Below are 13,222 nucleotides of genomic sequence, written 5' to 3'. Positions count from 1 at the left end.
CTCGGCGGGCCGGTGCTCAGAGTAGGCCTCGCGACTGGGGCGCACTCTGCCCGCAACTCCGGAAGCACCTGCGGGCCGGAAGGGAAAGCCCCCGGCATCACCCGCGGGAGCGCAGGGCGGTCGGCGGCTACTGCATCGCCTCAGGTACCACGCGCCGCAGGGGAAGCGGCCGGCTGCCCTCCAGCATCTCGCGAGATCTCGCCGGCTCAGCCCTGTACTGCGAGCATAGAACTTAAAAAAAAAAAAAAAAGCGAGCGGCGATAGTCCCTGAAGCTGCTGTAGTGGCAGCTGCCGCGAGAGCATCAGCAATCGGCGAGCGCCGAGGCAGGGCCCGCGCGCCCCTTCGCGGGCCAGGCGCTGTCCGAATCGTGGGCTGCGGCGGCCTGGGCTACCGGCCCACTGACGCGCGGCCCCAGGGACGGAGAGAGAGGGAGGCGGCCGGGGGGCCCGCTCCTCTCCGCCGCAGAGCGGGGCGGGGGAAGGAGGTGGAGGGTGGGAGGAGGGCGACGGAAGAGGAGGTAGCGGCGCAGAGATCTTCCCGGAGACGGCGGTGAGGCGGCCAGCGGCCGCGCCTGCTCCCAGATCGCGCTGTTCTGTGACGACGGAGTCCCGGCGTGGACTGGTCGGGCCCGATTCCTGCGTGGGGTTGCGCGGGAGTCTGAGCGGGCCGGGCGCCGAGGGAGCCTCAACTGAGAACCACTGCCGGACCACGGGTGGGCGGGCTGAGGGGCGGAGGACCGCGGGCCCCGCCTCCCGCGTGCTGCAGCCGGAGCCCCGCCACCGCCGTGGCCCCGCCGAGGCTTTAAACAGCGGGGCCCGCCCCGCGCCCGCTGCACTCGCGCGCAGACTCGCCTGCCGGAGGCGTTCGTCCCGGCCCGGGCTAGCGGCGGCGAGCGCGCGGCTGGGAGAGCGACTCCCTTACCTGGCGTTGCGGCAGTAACCTCCGCCGGCCAGGGGCGCGGAGGGCGTGCAGCGCGTGAGGTCCGCAAGGCTCGCCGGGTCCGCCGGTGGTCGGGCGGCGATGGAGCCGGGGCCCACGGCGCCCTCCTCCGGCACCCCGAGGCTGGCCGGGGTCGGAGAGACGCCTCCAGCTGCCGCGCTGGCCGCCGCCGGGGTGGACTTGCCCGGCACGGCCGTGCTCTCGGTGCCGGAGGATGCTGTGGCTGCGAGCCGGGGCGGCGGTGGGGTCTGCGGGGAGGGCGCTGCGGCGGCCGGGGACGGGCTGGGCAGACCCCTGGGGCCCACCCCCAGCCAGAGCCGCTTCCAGGTGGACCTGGTTTCGGAGAATGCCGGGCGGGCGGCGGCGGCGGCGGCGGCGGTGGCGGCGGCGGCTAGCGCTGGGGTGGGGGGCAAGGAGACCCCCGCGGACGGGAAAGCCAGCGGCGAAAGCGGGCTAGCCAAGGGTAGCGAGGAAGCCAAGGGCCGCTTCCGCGTGAACTTCGTGGACCCAGCTGCCTCTTCGTCTGCGGACGAGAGCGTGTCGGATGCGGCGGGGATCGGAGGCGACGGGCCCAACGTGAGTTTCCAGAACGGCGGGGACACAGTGCTGAGCGAGGGGAGCAGCCTGCACTCGGGCGGCGGCGGCAGCGGGCACCACCAGCATTACTACTATGACACCCACACCAACACCTACTACCTGCGCACCTTCGGCCACAACACTATGGACGCCGTGCCCAGGATCGACCACTACCGGCACACAGCAGCGCAGCTGGGCGAGAAGCTGCTCCGGCCCAGCCTGGCGGAGCTCCACGATGAGCTGGAAAAGGTGAGCTCTCCCGGCCTTCTCCCTGCAGCCCTCTCGCCAGCCCTCCCTCCTTGCCTAGCCACTGGTCCGCGCGGACCGCGGGATGTAGCCGCCGGCTCCCGGCGGGTGAGGCGGCGGGAATGGACGTGCACGACTCGCTGGCATCCCTAGATTCAGCTGTCAAGGGTGGAATTGCAGAGGAATGTAACTTAATCTCTTAAAAGTTTGCAGCGGGTTAGGCTAGTTACGTGATACAGGAGAGGCTGCATTTAACAACCTTCCCCATCCAGTTAACATATCTTGTGTACGCTTTTTTTTTTCTCACCCACGCTTAACAATTTCCGTCCCTCTGAATGACAGTTGTGCTTTTTTTAGGCCTGAAGAAGAGAATATGCAGAAGGTTTAGGTGAGGACGTCTCTCAGGACAGAGTGGAGAGCACCTAGGATCCGCGTTCCTTTTAAAGATTGTGTAGTATGGCTTACGTACACCCATTAGGGGTCCCAAGAGTGGGAACATTAGTGTTGGAAGGGAAAATCTTAACAGAGTGTGTTTGTGGTCTATGAATTATTAAAGCTTAGTTCTTGCAGTTTTGAGTATGCAAAGATCATAGAAATCTTAAGTCTTGGGACAGGCTGTTCCTGATAATGGCATAAATCCACTTTTTATAATGTAAATCTTTTAAAAGCGGATTACATCTAAAAGATGGGGAGCAGAGTTTAAAAGAGAGGAAGAGAGAAATAGAAATGGGAGAATTGTTTTTCTGTGGAGGATGTCCATAAGACCTTCTAGGGTCTTGTGTAAGTCGTTTTACTCACTTTGTGAACAGAAAGCCATTCCTATAAACTCTATTGATTTCTGTAATTATATATATATTTTTTGGCCACATAACGACTTTTATTTCTTCAGGTACAGAAATCGTTATTTTGAGATAACGATGCTTTTGATATTTGATTAATAATTAACTTTTTTATGAGTTCGAATAACTTGAAGTATGCCTTTATGAGTGTATAATGACTACATTGATGGAATTTTGTAACTGCAAAGGGTACCATATAAGTTGACATAATCATAAGGTTGAAAATTTAAATACAGAAAGTATACAATTTCTTTTGGATATGATTATTTGGAAAGATTGTACTTGTTCCAGTGATGATAATGTAACATTCATACTGTTTGAAATAATTACTGAGGTCCCAACCCTTACAACTTATTGATTGTTTAAAAGCCTGACAGCATTTAGCTTTGGATAATACTACTCCTGTTACTCTGTTGTGGTCTTTTGTCATATCAGAAGGAAAACAATTTTTAAAACACTTATTTTATTCATACTCTTGTAGTTTCTCTCTAATCTATTATTTTTTCCTTTCAAAACCCAAAATCCTTGTAAAGTAGATACATACAATTTCTCTTTTCTGAGAGCATTTTTGTTATTGAAAATATTAGATGTTTTCAGATTTACTTCACCAAAACCCTGCAGTTTAGTAGTAAAGCAGTCTATATTTGCTTATGAGTTTTAGAAAGGCTTTTTTAAATTGAAGGATATCATATACCTTGATCTTGTGTGCTCCCTCAAATTTTTTGTCATTTTATATTTAATTTTCTCAGTAACAGAACACTTCTAGTTCTCCAAAACTTCAGGTTTTTATTTTTTTGTTTGGTGTTTTCAGTCAGTTCACAGAGTCGGAAAGAGAACACCTGTTTGGTTTAGATGTATAGTAGTTGAAGGAGTCACCCCAGCCTCTCAGATTCAGCTTCTTCAGCTTTCAGGGTTATTTTGGAGATGAGGAAAAATATTTCACATAAAGGCCCATGTTCAGTACCTGCAACATAATGGCTAGTGTAGTTATTATTTCAATCTTATATGGGTCCTTGGGAAAGTACATAGTTAAACTTTAGGATTTCAATTTTAGATCAACTTTAGATCTTAATTTCTACATTTTTGAGTGAATGTAGTTTATAAAATGTTATGTTCAGAGTTTCATTTGTGCATCAGGTAGTGTAATGAATTATTTATAGTTTTTTACATTTTACCATCTGGGTCCTGTATGGGCAAAGAGAAAGGTTTATTAGATTAACTAAACATAGAACTTCATCTTGAAGATAATTTTGTTTAGAATTTAGCAAATAGATTAAAGAAATGTGTAGTGTTAAGGAGTACAAATCTGGCTATAGACATGTTGCTATTGAAGGAAGGCAGGAGAAGGCTGATAATATAGATTGGATAGATTCCCAAAAGTTGTTCCTTACTCTGTCTAGATTAACTTTTACTTCTTAAAACATTTTCTAGTTCTTCTAGCCTTAGGTGAAATCATGTTATTTAGAATTCTGTAACATTTAACCCTAGCAATTGATTATTCTGTAGTCTACTTTGGTCACTAAATGCTTAAAAGTATCTATCATGGATCTAACTCTTTCCTGGGAACTATGGAAGAACAAAAGAAGCAAAAGAAAAAGACTCCAGAAACCTGTTAGGGGAGAGGACTATATTGTCTTCCTTCTACTTGAATTCCTGTGGTTGCCCAGCACTGTGACTTTTTAAAGTATTTTGCCTAAAAATCTAACTAAAAGGGAATAGTTAAATAACCATGGTGCATCTTGGTGTATTATGCAGCCATTCTAGGGCAAGTACTCATGAGTTCTCCCATTATCAAATTTGCTGGGGAGAAGAGTTTCTTAGGTGTTTGGTCACATGGCTGTGGCACTGTGGGGTGATGCAGTTATTAATAGGACGGATACTGACTAACCAAATGGTTGTACAAATGACAGTTACAAACTTTTTTTCCTAGTGCTTTGGAAGAAAACTGTAGAATAATAGAAGGATATAATAGGACCTCATTTAATTGGGGTTGGGGAGGCCTTTTTCACAAAGTGTGACTTTGAAGCTGAAACCTGAAGGCTAAGTTATGATAGGCTAAGTTCCAGACCAAAGGAACAAAATCTATGAAGATAGTGTGGTGAGAGTAGTCCGTCCAGAGAACGTGAGGAGGCCAGTATAAGATTTTATTATAAAGGTAGTGGGAAGTTATTGAAGGGTTTTGTGTGAGGTAGCAACATGATCTGTTTTGTTTTAACATCTTGATCGCTGCATAGAGAAGGGATTGGCAGGGGCAAGGAATGGGAGGAGGGATGCTCAAGCTTTTACTGTGGTCTGTTTATGAATAATAAGGGTTGGTGGCAGAATGAATTGGATGTAGGTAAATTGGATGTGGGAGTGAAAGAGAAGCTGGTTCCCCAGTTTTGTACTTGAGGGATAGATTGAGGGAGGAAAGAAAGAATTCTGTTTGAGTAGCCTGTTAAGACATCATAATCCAACAGTCATTTTGAGAGAGGAGGGCATTATATTTGTATATACATTATGTGTATATATGTGTGTGTATATGTGTACACACATATATATGAGAGAGAGAAAGACTAAAGTTATATGTGAAATTATTTAGGGAGAGTGGGTAGCTAAGAGAACAGAAATTGAGCCTGGGATTGGGCCTAGGGAATGTCTAAAGGTGTGTTAGAGACTAGGGAGATACTAGCAAAGGAAATGAAGAAGGAGCTATTGGGATGGTGAGGAATAGCCAGGAGAGCAGTGTCAGAGAAACTGAAAGAAAAGAGTTTTAAAGAAGGCAGAAACTCTTCAAATCCGGTGCCAGGAATTGATTTTTTTTTTTAAGTATTTGAAAGAACAAAAAAGTAGTGATTCCTGTCCCTACAAGAAGAAATTAAAAAGTGGAAGGAGAAAGAAGTAAGTATTTGATGGACAACTTCAGCATGTACGATGGAAAGCATGATTATCAAATGTGGAAAAGTATAGTGGTGGACAGTTCATATTAGTTCCTACTGGATTTAAAGCATTATTAAAGTAGCTTTAAAAGATAGCATTACCTTTGCATAGTTGTCCTTAGGCCAAAGCTTGGGAGCCTTTTGCTGGTGATACGTCCAGTCTCTGTATATGGTTTCTCTATTTTTAGCCTTTCTCATTAATAAAAAGGGAAAGGTTTAAGGAAGCAAGTGCATCAAGTGTCTTTTATGGTTCACTGGGCTTGCTGGTTTTTTTCATATAATGTGAAATAGGTCTTATACACATTTTACTTAGGATAAAATGGGCTCATAGAAGCTGGAGAAATTGCATAATGCCACTCTCCTAGAAAGTGGTACAGCTGGAAGTCACACCCAAGTTTTTCTGACTATTGCCAGGACACAGTGGCTCCTCTTCCTTGTTACCTCTTCTTCCTGCCTATCCCCCAGACCTGCTCTGATATGGCAGGGATGTGGAGGGGGGATGTGTTGGAGATTGCAAACATCAGTCCTCTACCTTGACCTTCTGAGAGTGAAATGATTACATAACTGAGGGAAAAGAGATAGTTTCTTGTGATGTTTGTGATAATGTAATTATTAACTAATATGATTGTCTCTTTCACTAGGATCTGAGCTTGCATCTCATTCATCTCCATATAGAGAATAGGTACTCAATAAAGATTTGTTTACTGAGTGTATCAGGGTTGGCAGTTCCTCCCTCTTAACAAGTACTTTAAGACTGAGCAAGTGTAGCTGCTGCTCTGAAGGGGCTGTGTTGACTCGTGGACAAAAAATTTCACATACTACTGATCACGACAGCACAGAACTTGAGTCTGTGAAGGTCACCCTGGAGGAACAAGAATGGGTCATATCCTTGGGTATAAGGAGTACAGTAGTCCTAGGAATGAATAAAGGTGGGACTCTAATCAGAAATATTTGCGTGTGACACAAACTTGAACTATTTGACAGTTTTGTCAGGGGCTCCACGCTCTAAACTCATGCCACCAGGGCTGAAGTCTGGTTTACCCATAAGACTGTACACATTCCCCAAGTATATACCAACTGCCTGCCTGGGCAGAAGGAAAGGTAAATTTGGGGATTTAAAACTTGGCAAAAAATCTGTACATTGCTGTTTTCATTGATGTCTTCTCTGTGTGTCTGTGTTCACACTTAAATTCCTGATTCTGTCAGACCAGAATTTAAAGGACCAAAAGAACGTTTCTTGATTGTTACATGTTGAGTGTGTTTATTTTCACTAATTTTTAATTACACGTTTCCTACGTGTTTGGCAAGTCTGTGGTACTAATTGAATTGGTTCCATGCTGAAATGAACTGAATATGAGTTTAGTTACTCAGCAAATCTTAATTGAGCACCAAAAATAGCCCTGTTGTGAATGCTGGGGATATAGTTGTGAGCACAGCAAAGTCATGGGGCTTTCATTCTGGTGGTAGGAGACCAGCGAATAGCTCAGATGTAACTGCTGTGAAGAAGTTAAATGTGGATAGATGGTAATAGCTGGGGTGGTGCTGTTCTACGGTAGTTAGACAAGCCCTCTCTAATATGTGAACAGACACTAGACAGGAGTGAAAGATCAGCCCCTGCAAATACTTGGGGCAGAGGAAGTGCAAACACCAAGACCTTGAGGCGGGAGTGTGCTGGAAAGTGCTAAGCTTGATTCAGAAACAGGGAGGCTAGCAAGACTGGAGTGATGAGGGAGAGTGATAGGAGAGGAGGTTAGAGAGCAGTGAAGAACAAATAGTGTAGAACCTTGTAGATCATGATGAAGACTTAGGATTTTACTCTGAATGATGTAGGGAGTCATGGAGAGTTTTGAGCACAGACTTGACATGATCTGACTTACACTATCAAACTGTCACTCATTGCTCTGGAGAATATCCTGTAAGGGTGTAAGAGTGGAAGCTGGGAAACCAGTTAGGAGCCTATTGCAGTGCTTCAGTTGAGACGATGATAACTCTTACAGAGTGATAGTGTTTGATACAATGACTGGTGTTTAGATGCTGGATGTAGTTGTTGAGATGTGGTGACAGTTTGGATCAGAGTCTTCCCCTGTTGAGAATGGAGTCGATATTTATGGAGACATGGAAGACTAGGAAGAGCAAGTTTGGGAGGTGGACTCAAAGAGTTGGGTGGGTTGCATTCTACAAATTAGTTCTATAATGGGGCAAACACTTATAAAATTGCATCTACTGATTTGTGAAATAATAATAGAACTTGAGAAAATGAGTTTTAATTTATAGCATAAAAATGTGCTTTTATGCTACATTTTAGGTAAAACCATGAAAATGAGTATTTTGCAGGGAACTAGTGAGTTGCCTCCACAAAGTGAAGGAGTGGGGAATGGACAAGGAAAACTAATTAAAATGTTGAAGTCTAAAGTATAGCAATGATTTCCCATTTAAAATATGAAAGCTGTCATCTGACAATGGCTGTATTATTCTTCCATTTTTCACTAGAACATGTACTAGTGATGTATTAAGCCATTATGAAAAACTTGGAGCCCATAGAGAACTTGGGGATTTCTGATTAGAAAGGGAAGATCTGAAAAGCAGAAGTAGCTTAGTGGAATCTTGTGCCTCTGGAGAAGATAATTATGGCTGGTATATTCATAGTACTCATGGGCTCACAAAGCTCTCTGCTTTAATTTTTTACTGTGCTGTTCCTGAACATTGACAAATTAGCTATTCATCTAGATTAAGAATAACCAGAATCTTCTGGATGGCTATTCGTTGGGCTGATGTGAATTGGTTCCTTCAATGGTGTAGCTTCTAACAGAGTTTACCGTGAGCGTCATTTTGGAGCTTTTTGGTGGGTAAGTGGCTTGGTAGAGCAGGCTTTATTACTCTAGTGGAGGAAGACTTAAAGGACCTTTGAGGACCCTGACTCTGTGCTGTAGTATGGCTCCTACCCCATCATTTCCCCTAAGTAGTTCTTATTAAAATTATCAGTTATTCTTATCACCAGTTCCAGGAAACATTTTTTCGCAGCCATATTCAACCTTCCAGCAGCATTTGATGTTCTTTTGAAGTCTTCTTGGCACTTACTTGGCTTCTGTCACACCACTCTCTTAATTTTCCTTCTCCCTCTCTGGCTCTTTCAGCCCAATGTCTTCTGCAGTCTCCTCCATCTCTAAACTGTCCATCCTCAAGGCTTGATTCTAGCTTTTCTTTTTCCTATGTCGTCTTCTCTCTCTGTATATCACCCTGTCTGTATCACCTGTAGGCTAATTACTCCCTAAATTTTGTCTCCTGCTAATACCCCTTCTCTGAATTCTGGGCACCCAAGGCCTGCTGGACATTTTTCACTTTATGGCTCAAAGACACCCTAGAGTCACAGACTGATAATTTTCTCCTTCCTCCTCCGAAAATCAACCCAGGCCTTCTTTCAGCATGTCCTTGGTCTCTGTGAGACATATTCATCATATTATGCAGGTGAGAAAATTGAGTCATCCTTCACACTTTTTCTCATCCCTCTACATCCAATTCATCCCCGAGTTCTTTGTATCACCTTTATTTCCTTAGTGTTCTTTTCATCCTCATTTCTGGCATCATAGACCAAACTGCAGCATGTCCGTCTCCAGCAGCCTTCTAACTAGTTTCCCTATATTTACTATGCCCTCCTGTCACTTTTGTGTTCAAAGGGATCTTTTAAAAATAAAATTGATCATGTTATCCCTTGGCTTAAAACTAGCCTTACATTGTCTAATTCTGGTCTGCCTCTTCATTGTTTCAATTCCTCAATGGCTCAATACTTCCCTTGGCTGTAAGCCTTTGTATGGAGCACTGTCCGTGAACTCCTCCCTTCTCCCCCCATGCCACACTGCTGACTTTTCAGTTGTAAGATTTCACTTTAATCCTCATTTCCTCAGAGAGGAAGCCTTTCTCCTCCAGTCTAGGACAAACTCCTTTTCCCTTATAGCCCTTACTTCAGTTAGTGATAGTATGTTTATTAACCTGGTTATTTGAGTCAGCTTGAATTGAGTTGACTTCTCAAGCTCCATGAGAAACAGACTGTGTCTGTTTATTATTATGGCCCTACTTCATAGCAGACCTTCAGTCAACACATGTTGAATAACAGAACTATTCTTTATAAATTAATGTAGTATGAAAGAATTTTAAACTCTTTTACATACCTTATACTGTTACTAGACTCTCTAAAGAACATTGGACAGGCAGATTGCCCCAGTCTGTACATTTGGAGACACAAAAGAGGTAAGTAAACTGTCCCAAAAAAATAGGACCTGTAACTGGCAGAGCCAAGGTTGGAACTTGGAGCAACCATTTTGACTCCCAGTTGCTGCTAATTCCAGTATTCGGCAGTTTAGTACTATAAAGTTCTTACTATCTTGGTGGGTTTTTTTCTTTTTAAAAACTCAAAAAAAGTTGTATTTTTAGTCCATTAAAGTAGAAAATATTTGGATTCCTCAGCTTCACTGTATGGATGTATCTTTTCCCTATAGACAAACCTTAAAAAAAAATTATAAAGAAGTTTCTTATAAATGGAATCTGAGGGTTTCTTTTTTCTTTTTCCTCTGCCTTTCCCTATCTGTATTTCCCAAAAGTGTAATGGAAATTTTTTAATGTTCTAGGTTTGCACTTTTCAATACTGTAGCCACATGTGGCTGTTAAACTAAGTTTAAATTAAAGTTAAAAGTTCAGTAACTTGAACCACATTTAAGTGCTCGGTACCCACATGTGGCTAGAGGCTACCATACTGGACAGTGGAGTAGAACATTTCCCTCATCACAGGGAGATCTATTAGACAGTGGTGTCAAGGGAAGTGATATATAAAGGAACTTCCTTCTCTCGTTCCTCCTTTCTTTTCTTCCTGCCTTCCTTTCCTTCCATATTAAATAATCACCACTAGTTTAAAACCATTAAACAGTCAAATTTTCTTCTAATTTTGCATGGGGTCCTTCCTTAAATAAAGGTGTTTAGAAGATATTAGGCCTCAATGGAGTATTTGTTAAATCAGTGGAATCTCTTAGATCTGGGTCTTTAATTGGAAAGGCTGTGAAGAATTTCTTAATATTGTATAAAGTGTTAAGCACTTTCACATGTCTGTTTGATCTTCACCACCTGTCTTTGAGAAGGTGGATTTTCAGAAGGTCTTGGAGTGGCAGTTGTATTTTGCAAGGCTGCAGTTTGCTGAAAGCGCATAACTAATACTTGGTGAGTCTGCATCTCTTTGAAACTAGTGCTCTGCTTCGCTTTCATTTTCTTCTGTAGCAGTGATCCCCAAATTTCTAGAAGAATAACCTGGAGAAAAGTTACAGACTCCTCTCTCACAAAGAATACATATGTCATTTTTAAAAAAGGTTTCCTAATGATTCTCAGAGAGCCAGGTTTGAGAACCAATGTCCTAGATCATGTTGAGAGTCTTACACCTTGGTAATCATAGTGCATGTTGTTTTATTTTTTATTTTTTTGCTATGCTGATTGTCAACTTTTAAACATTCTAATATAGACAAATGCTAGCTATCAAAGATCTGGCTTTAACCCTTAGATAACTTGTACACTGAATTGCATTGTTACCAATTATTCAACATCTGTGTTTCAGGAGCATTTTGTAATCTGGGCACCTTAACCTTCCATACCAGTTAGTTTATAGATAGAGAAACTCAGGCTAATAACAAATTGCCAGTAAGGAGTAGGTCCTGGATTTAAACCTAGGCACGTTAATAAAAGCTCACATGTGAGGTATTAGGACAAACATATAAGTTGCTTATTAAGTGGCCTATTAGAATCCTATAGGGAAGTCAGATATACAATTTCTAAATGGTAAGTTTGAATCATGATGAGATATCACTTGGAAAAGTTGGGTCTAGATATTACCTCTCATATAGAACCTGATGGCTTCAGACATAACTAATCAGGCTTTATTATTTTAGAAATTAAGCTTTATGATAAATTACTCACAGCACTGGCTTACTATTAATTTCTAGAAATAATAGATTGGGATTGTTGCACTTAAGAAATTACTGTCTCACCTATTTCAGCCCCAGTTATTTGGCAGATTTGCTGATCAGAAACAAGGCTGATCTAGTAATTAAGCAAAGCAACAATAATAACAGAAAGGCTTTCATATAAAAGGATTAAGCACACCTGCACTTGGGGACGGCATAGTTAAACACTTCATACATAGTTGTAACAAATACGACTTTCTGCTTTCCAGAACCAGGGCAGGTTAGAAGGGAAAATGAACACTGACAGAGGTGGATTCAACAATGGCCAGCATGTTGAGAGAGAGAGAAGTTAAGAAGATTAGGAAAAGCAGAAACAGAATTCTCAGACAATAGCAGTCTAGAATAGCCCTATAGAGCAGACGCAGAGACAGGACTTCAGTTCTGGTTGTCACAGCATCTCCATCTAGCATAGTGCTGGCACAAAATAATGGTGCTTAAAATCTCAGTACAAAAGAGTCAACCAGCTACATGTTTTTGGAAAATTTCAGTCTCAAGTCATCCTAGAGTGTCAAATTTTAAGAGGCGAGGGATTAATCCTTTTCACAACAAAAACTAAAAATTTACTCCAAGGGTTTCATTGTACTTTGTTTAAGATGTTAATTATTTCATTATAAAGAGAAGATAATACAGGAGGTTTGGAAAACAGAAAAGTTAAAGACCTCAAATCCTTGGTACTTTGCATTTTTATATACATTTAAAAACTGTAATTTTACCTCAGTCCTCCTACCCAGCATTAAATAATTAATCTTTAGTAAATAAGTACTCAAAATCTAATTTTTAAAAATTTATTTTGTTGAGATTCCCTGTTACTCACTGATTCCCTATTTACCTTTAATTTTTTTTAACATTTATTATAGCTATTTTGAAGTCTTATTTCTTAAAACTAACATCTGTGCACACTTGAATTTAATTTCTAATGATTGTGTTTTTCTTGATTATGGGATACGTTTTCCTGTTTAGTAGTAGTTAAGGGTAAAGATTGGACATGTAGATAATACATTATAGCAACTTTGGGTAGTTGTTTTAAAATATTCTTCTAAGGATTATTGTTTTTGTTCTAATAGGTACTTGATTTGTCTAGATTCAGACTGCACACTGGGTTCTCTCTTCCCACTATACAGTTGCTGGTATCTTTGTTGTGTTCTGTGTTTTTCATCTGCTACTTTTTTAGCCTGTCTCATTGTGGGAGAGGATGTGTATGTGAGGGGGGCCTCCCCAGTACCTCTGTGATTTAGTAGTCACCTGAGATTTGGAGCTTACCCTTGCTATCATTCCATTTTTTTTTCCCTAGAGATTTGCATTTAATTACCAGTTCTGCTGTCTCTTCGGCTCACTTCTCTGATATTTTAAGCAAGTAATACTTCACTTTAAGCTATCCATGTTACACACAGTTGTGGAACTGTTCTGTTTAAAAAGGCAGCAACTCATTGCAGCTGTATCTATCAAGAGTATTTCCTTTCTGGGCTTGCTTTTTTACAATTTGTCCCAGGTTATTTTCCATACATATATGTTAAGCTGTCAGTCAGGGATTTAAACCTTGGCCTTTCTCCTTAATACTTGTGTGATCTTCCAAAAAAAGACTTGCCACCTGTAATCCTCAGTTTCCTTTTATAGAAAACGGGAAAGGTGATAATTTATAGTGAGAAATAGCATATATTCATGTGAGAAATACATGAAATACCAAGTGCATATCATGCACTAAAT

General features: G+C 42.4%; 1 protein-coding gene across 1 annotated transcript in view; it reads left to right on the top strand.

The window, feature by feature from the left end:
- Positions 1-833: 833 nt before the first annotated feature.
- SLC12A2 (solute carrier family 12 member 2) overlaps positions 834-13,222 on the top strand; it is an 84,271-nt gene continuing 71,882 nt past the window's right edge. The window contains exon 1 of the mRNA XM_015247662.3: positions 834-1,765. Within this exon, the coding sequence (XP_015103148.2) occupies positions 1,022-1,765 (744 nt within the window). The 5' untranslated portion in view covers positions 834-1,021. The remainder of the gene's footprint in view (positions 1,766-13,222) is intronic.

Source organism: Vicugna pacos, chromosome 3 (assembly GCF_048564905.1).
Source record: "Vicugna pacos chromosome 3, VicPac4, whole genome shotgun sequence".
In the NCBI taxonomy this organism is placed as follows: Eukaryota; Metazoa; Chordata; class Mammalia; order Artiodactyla; family Camelidae; genus Vicugna; species Vicugna pacos.
This window is presented reverse-complemented; position numbering and strand designations above follow the sequence as displayed.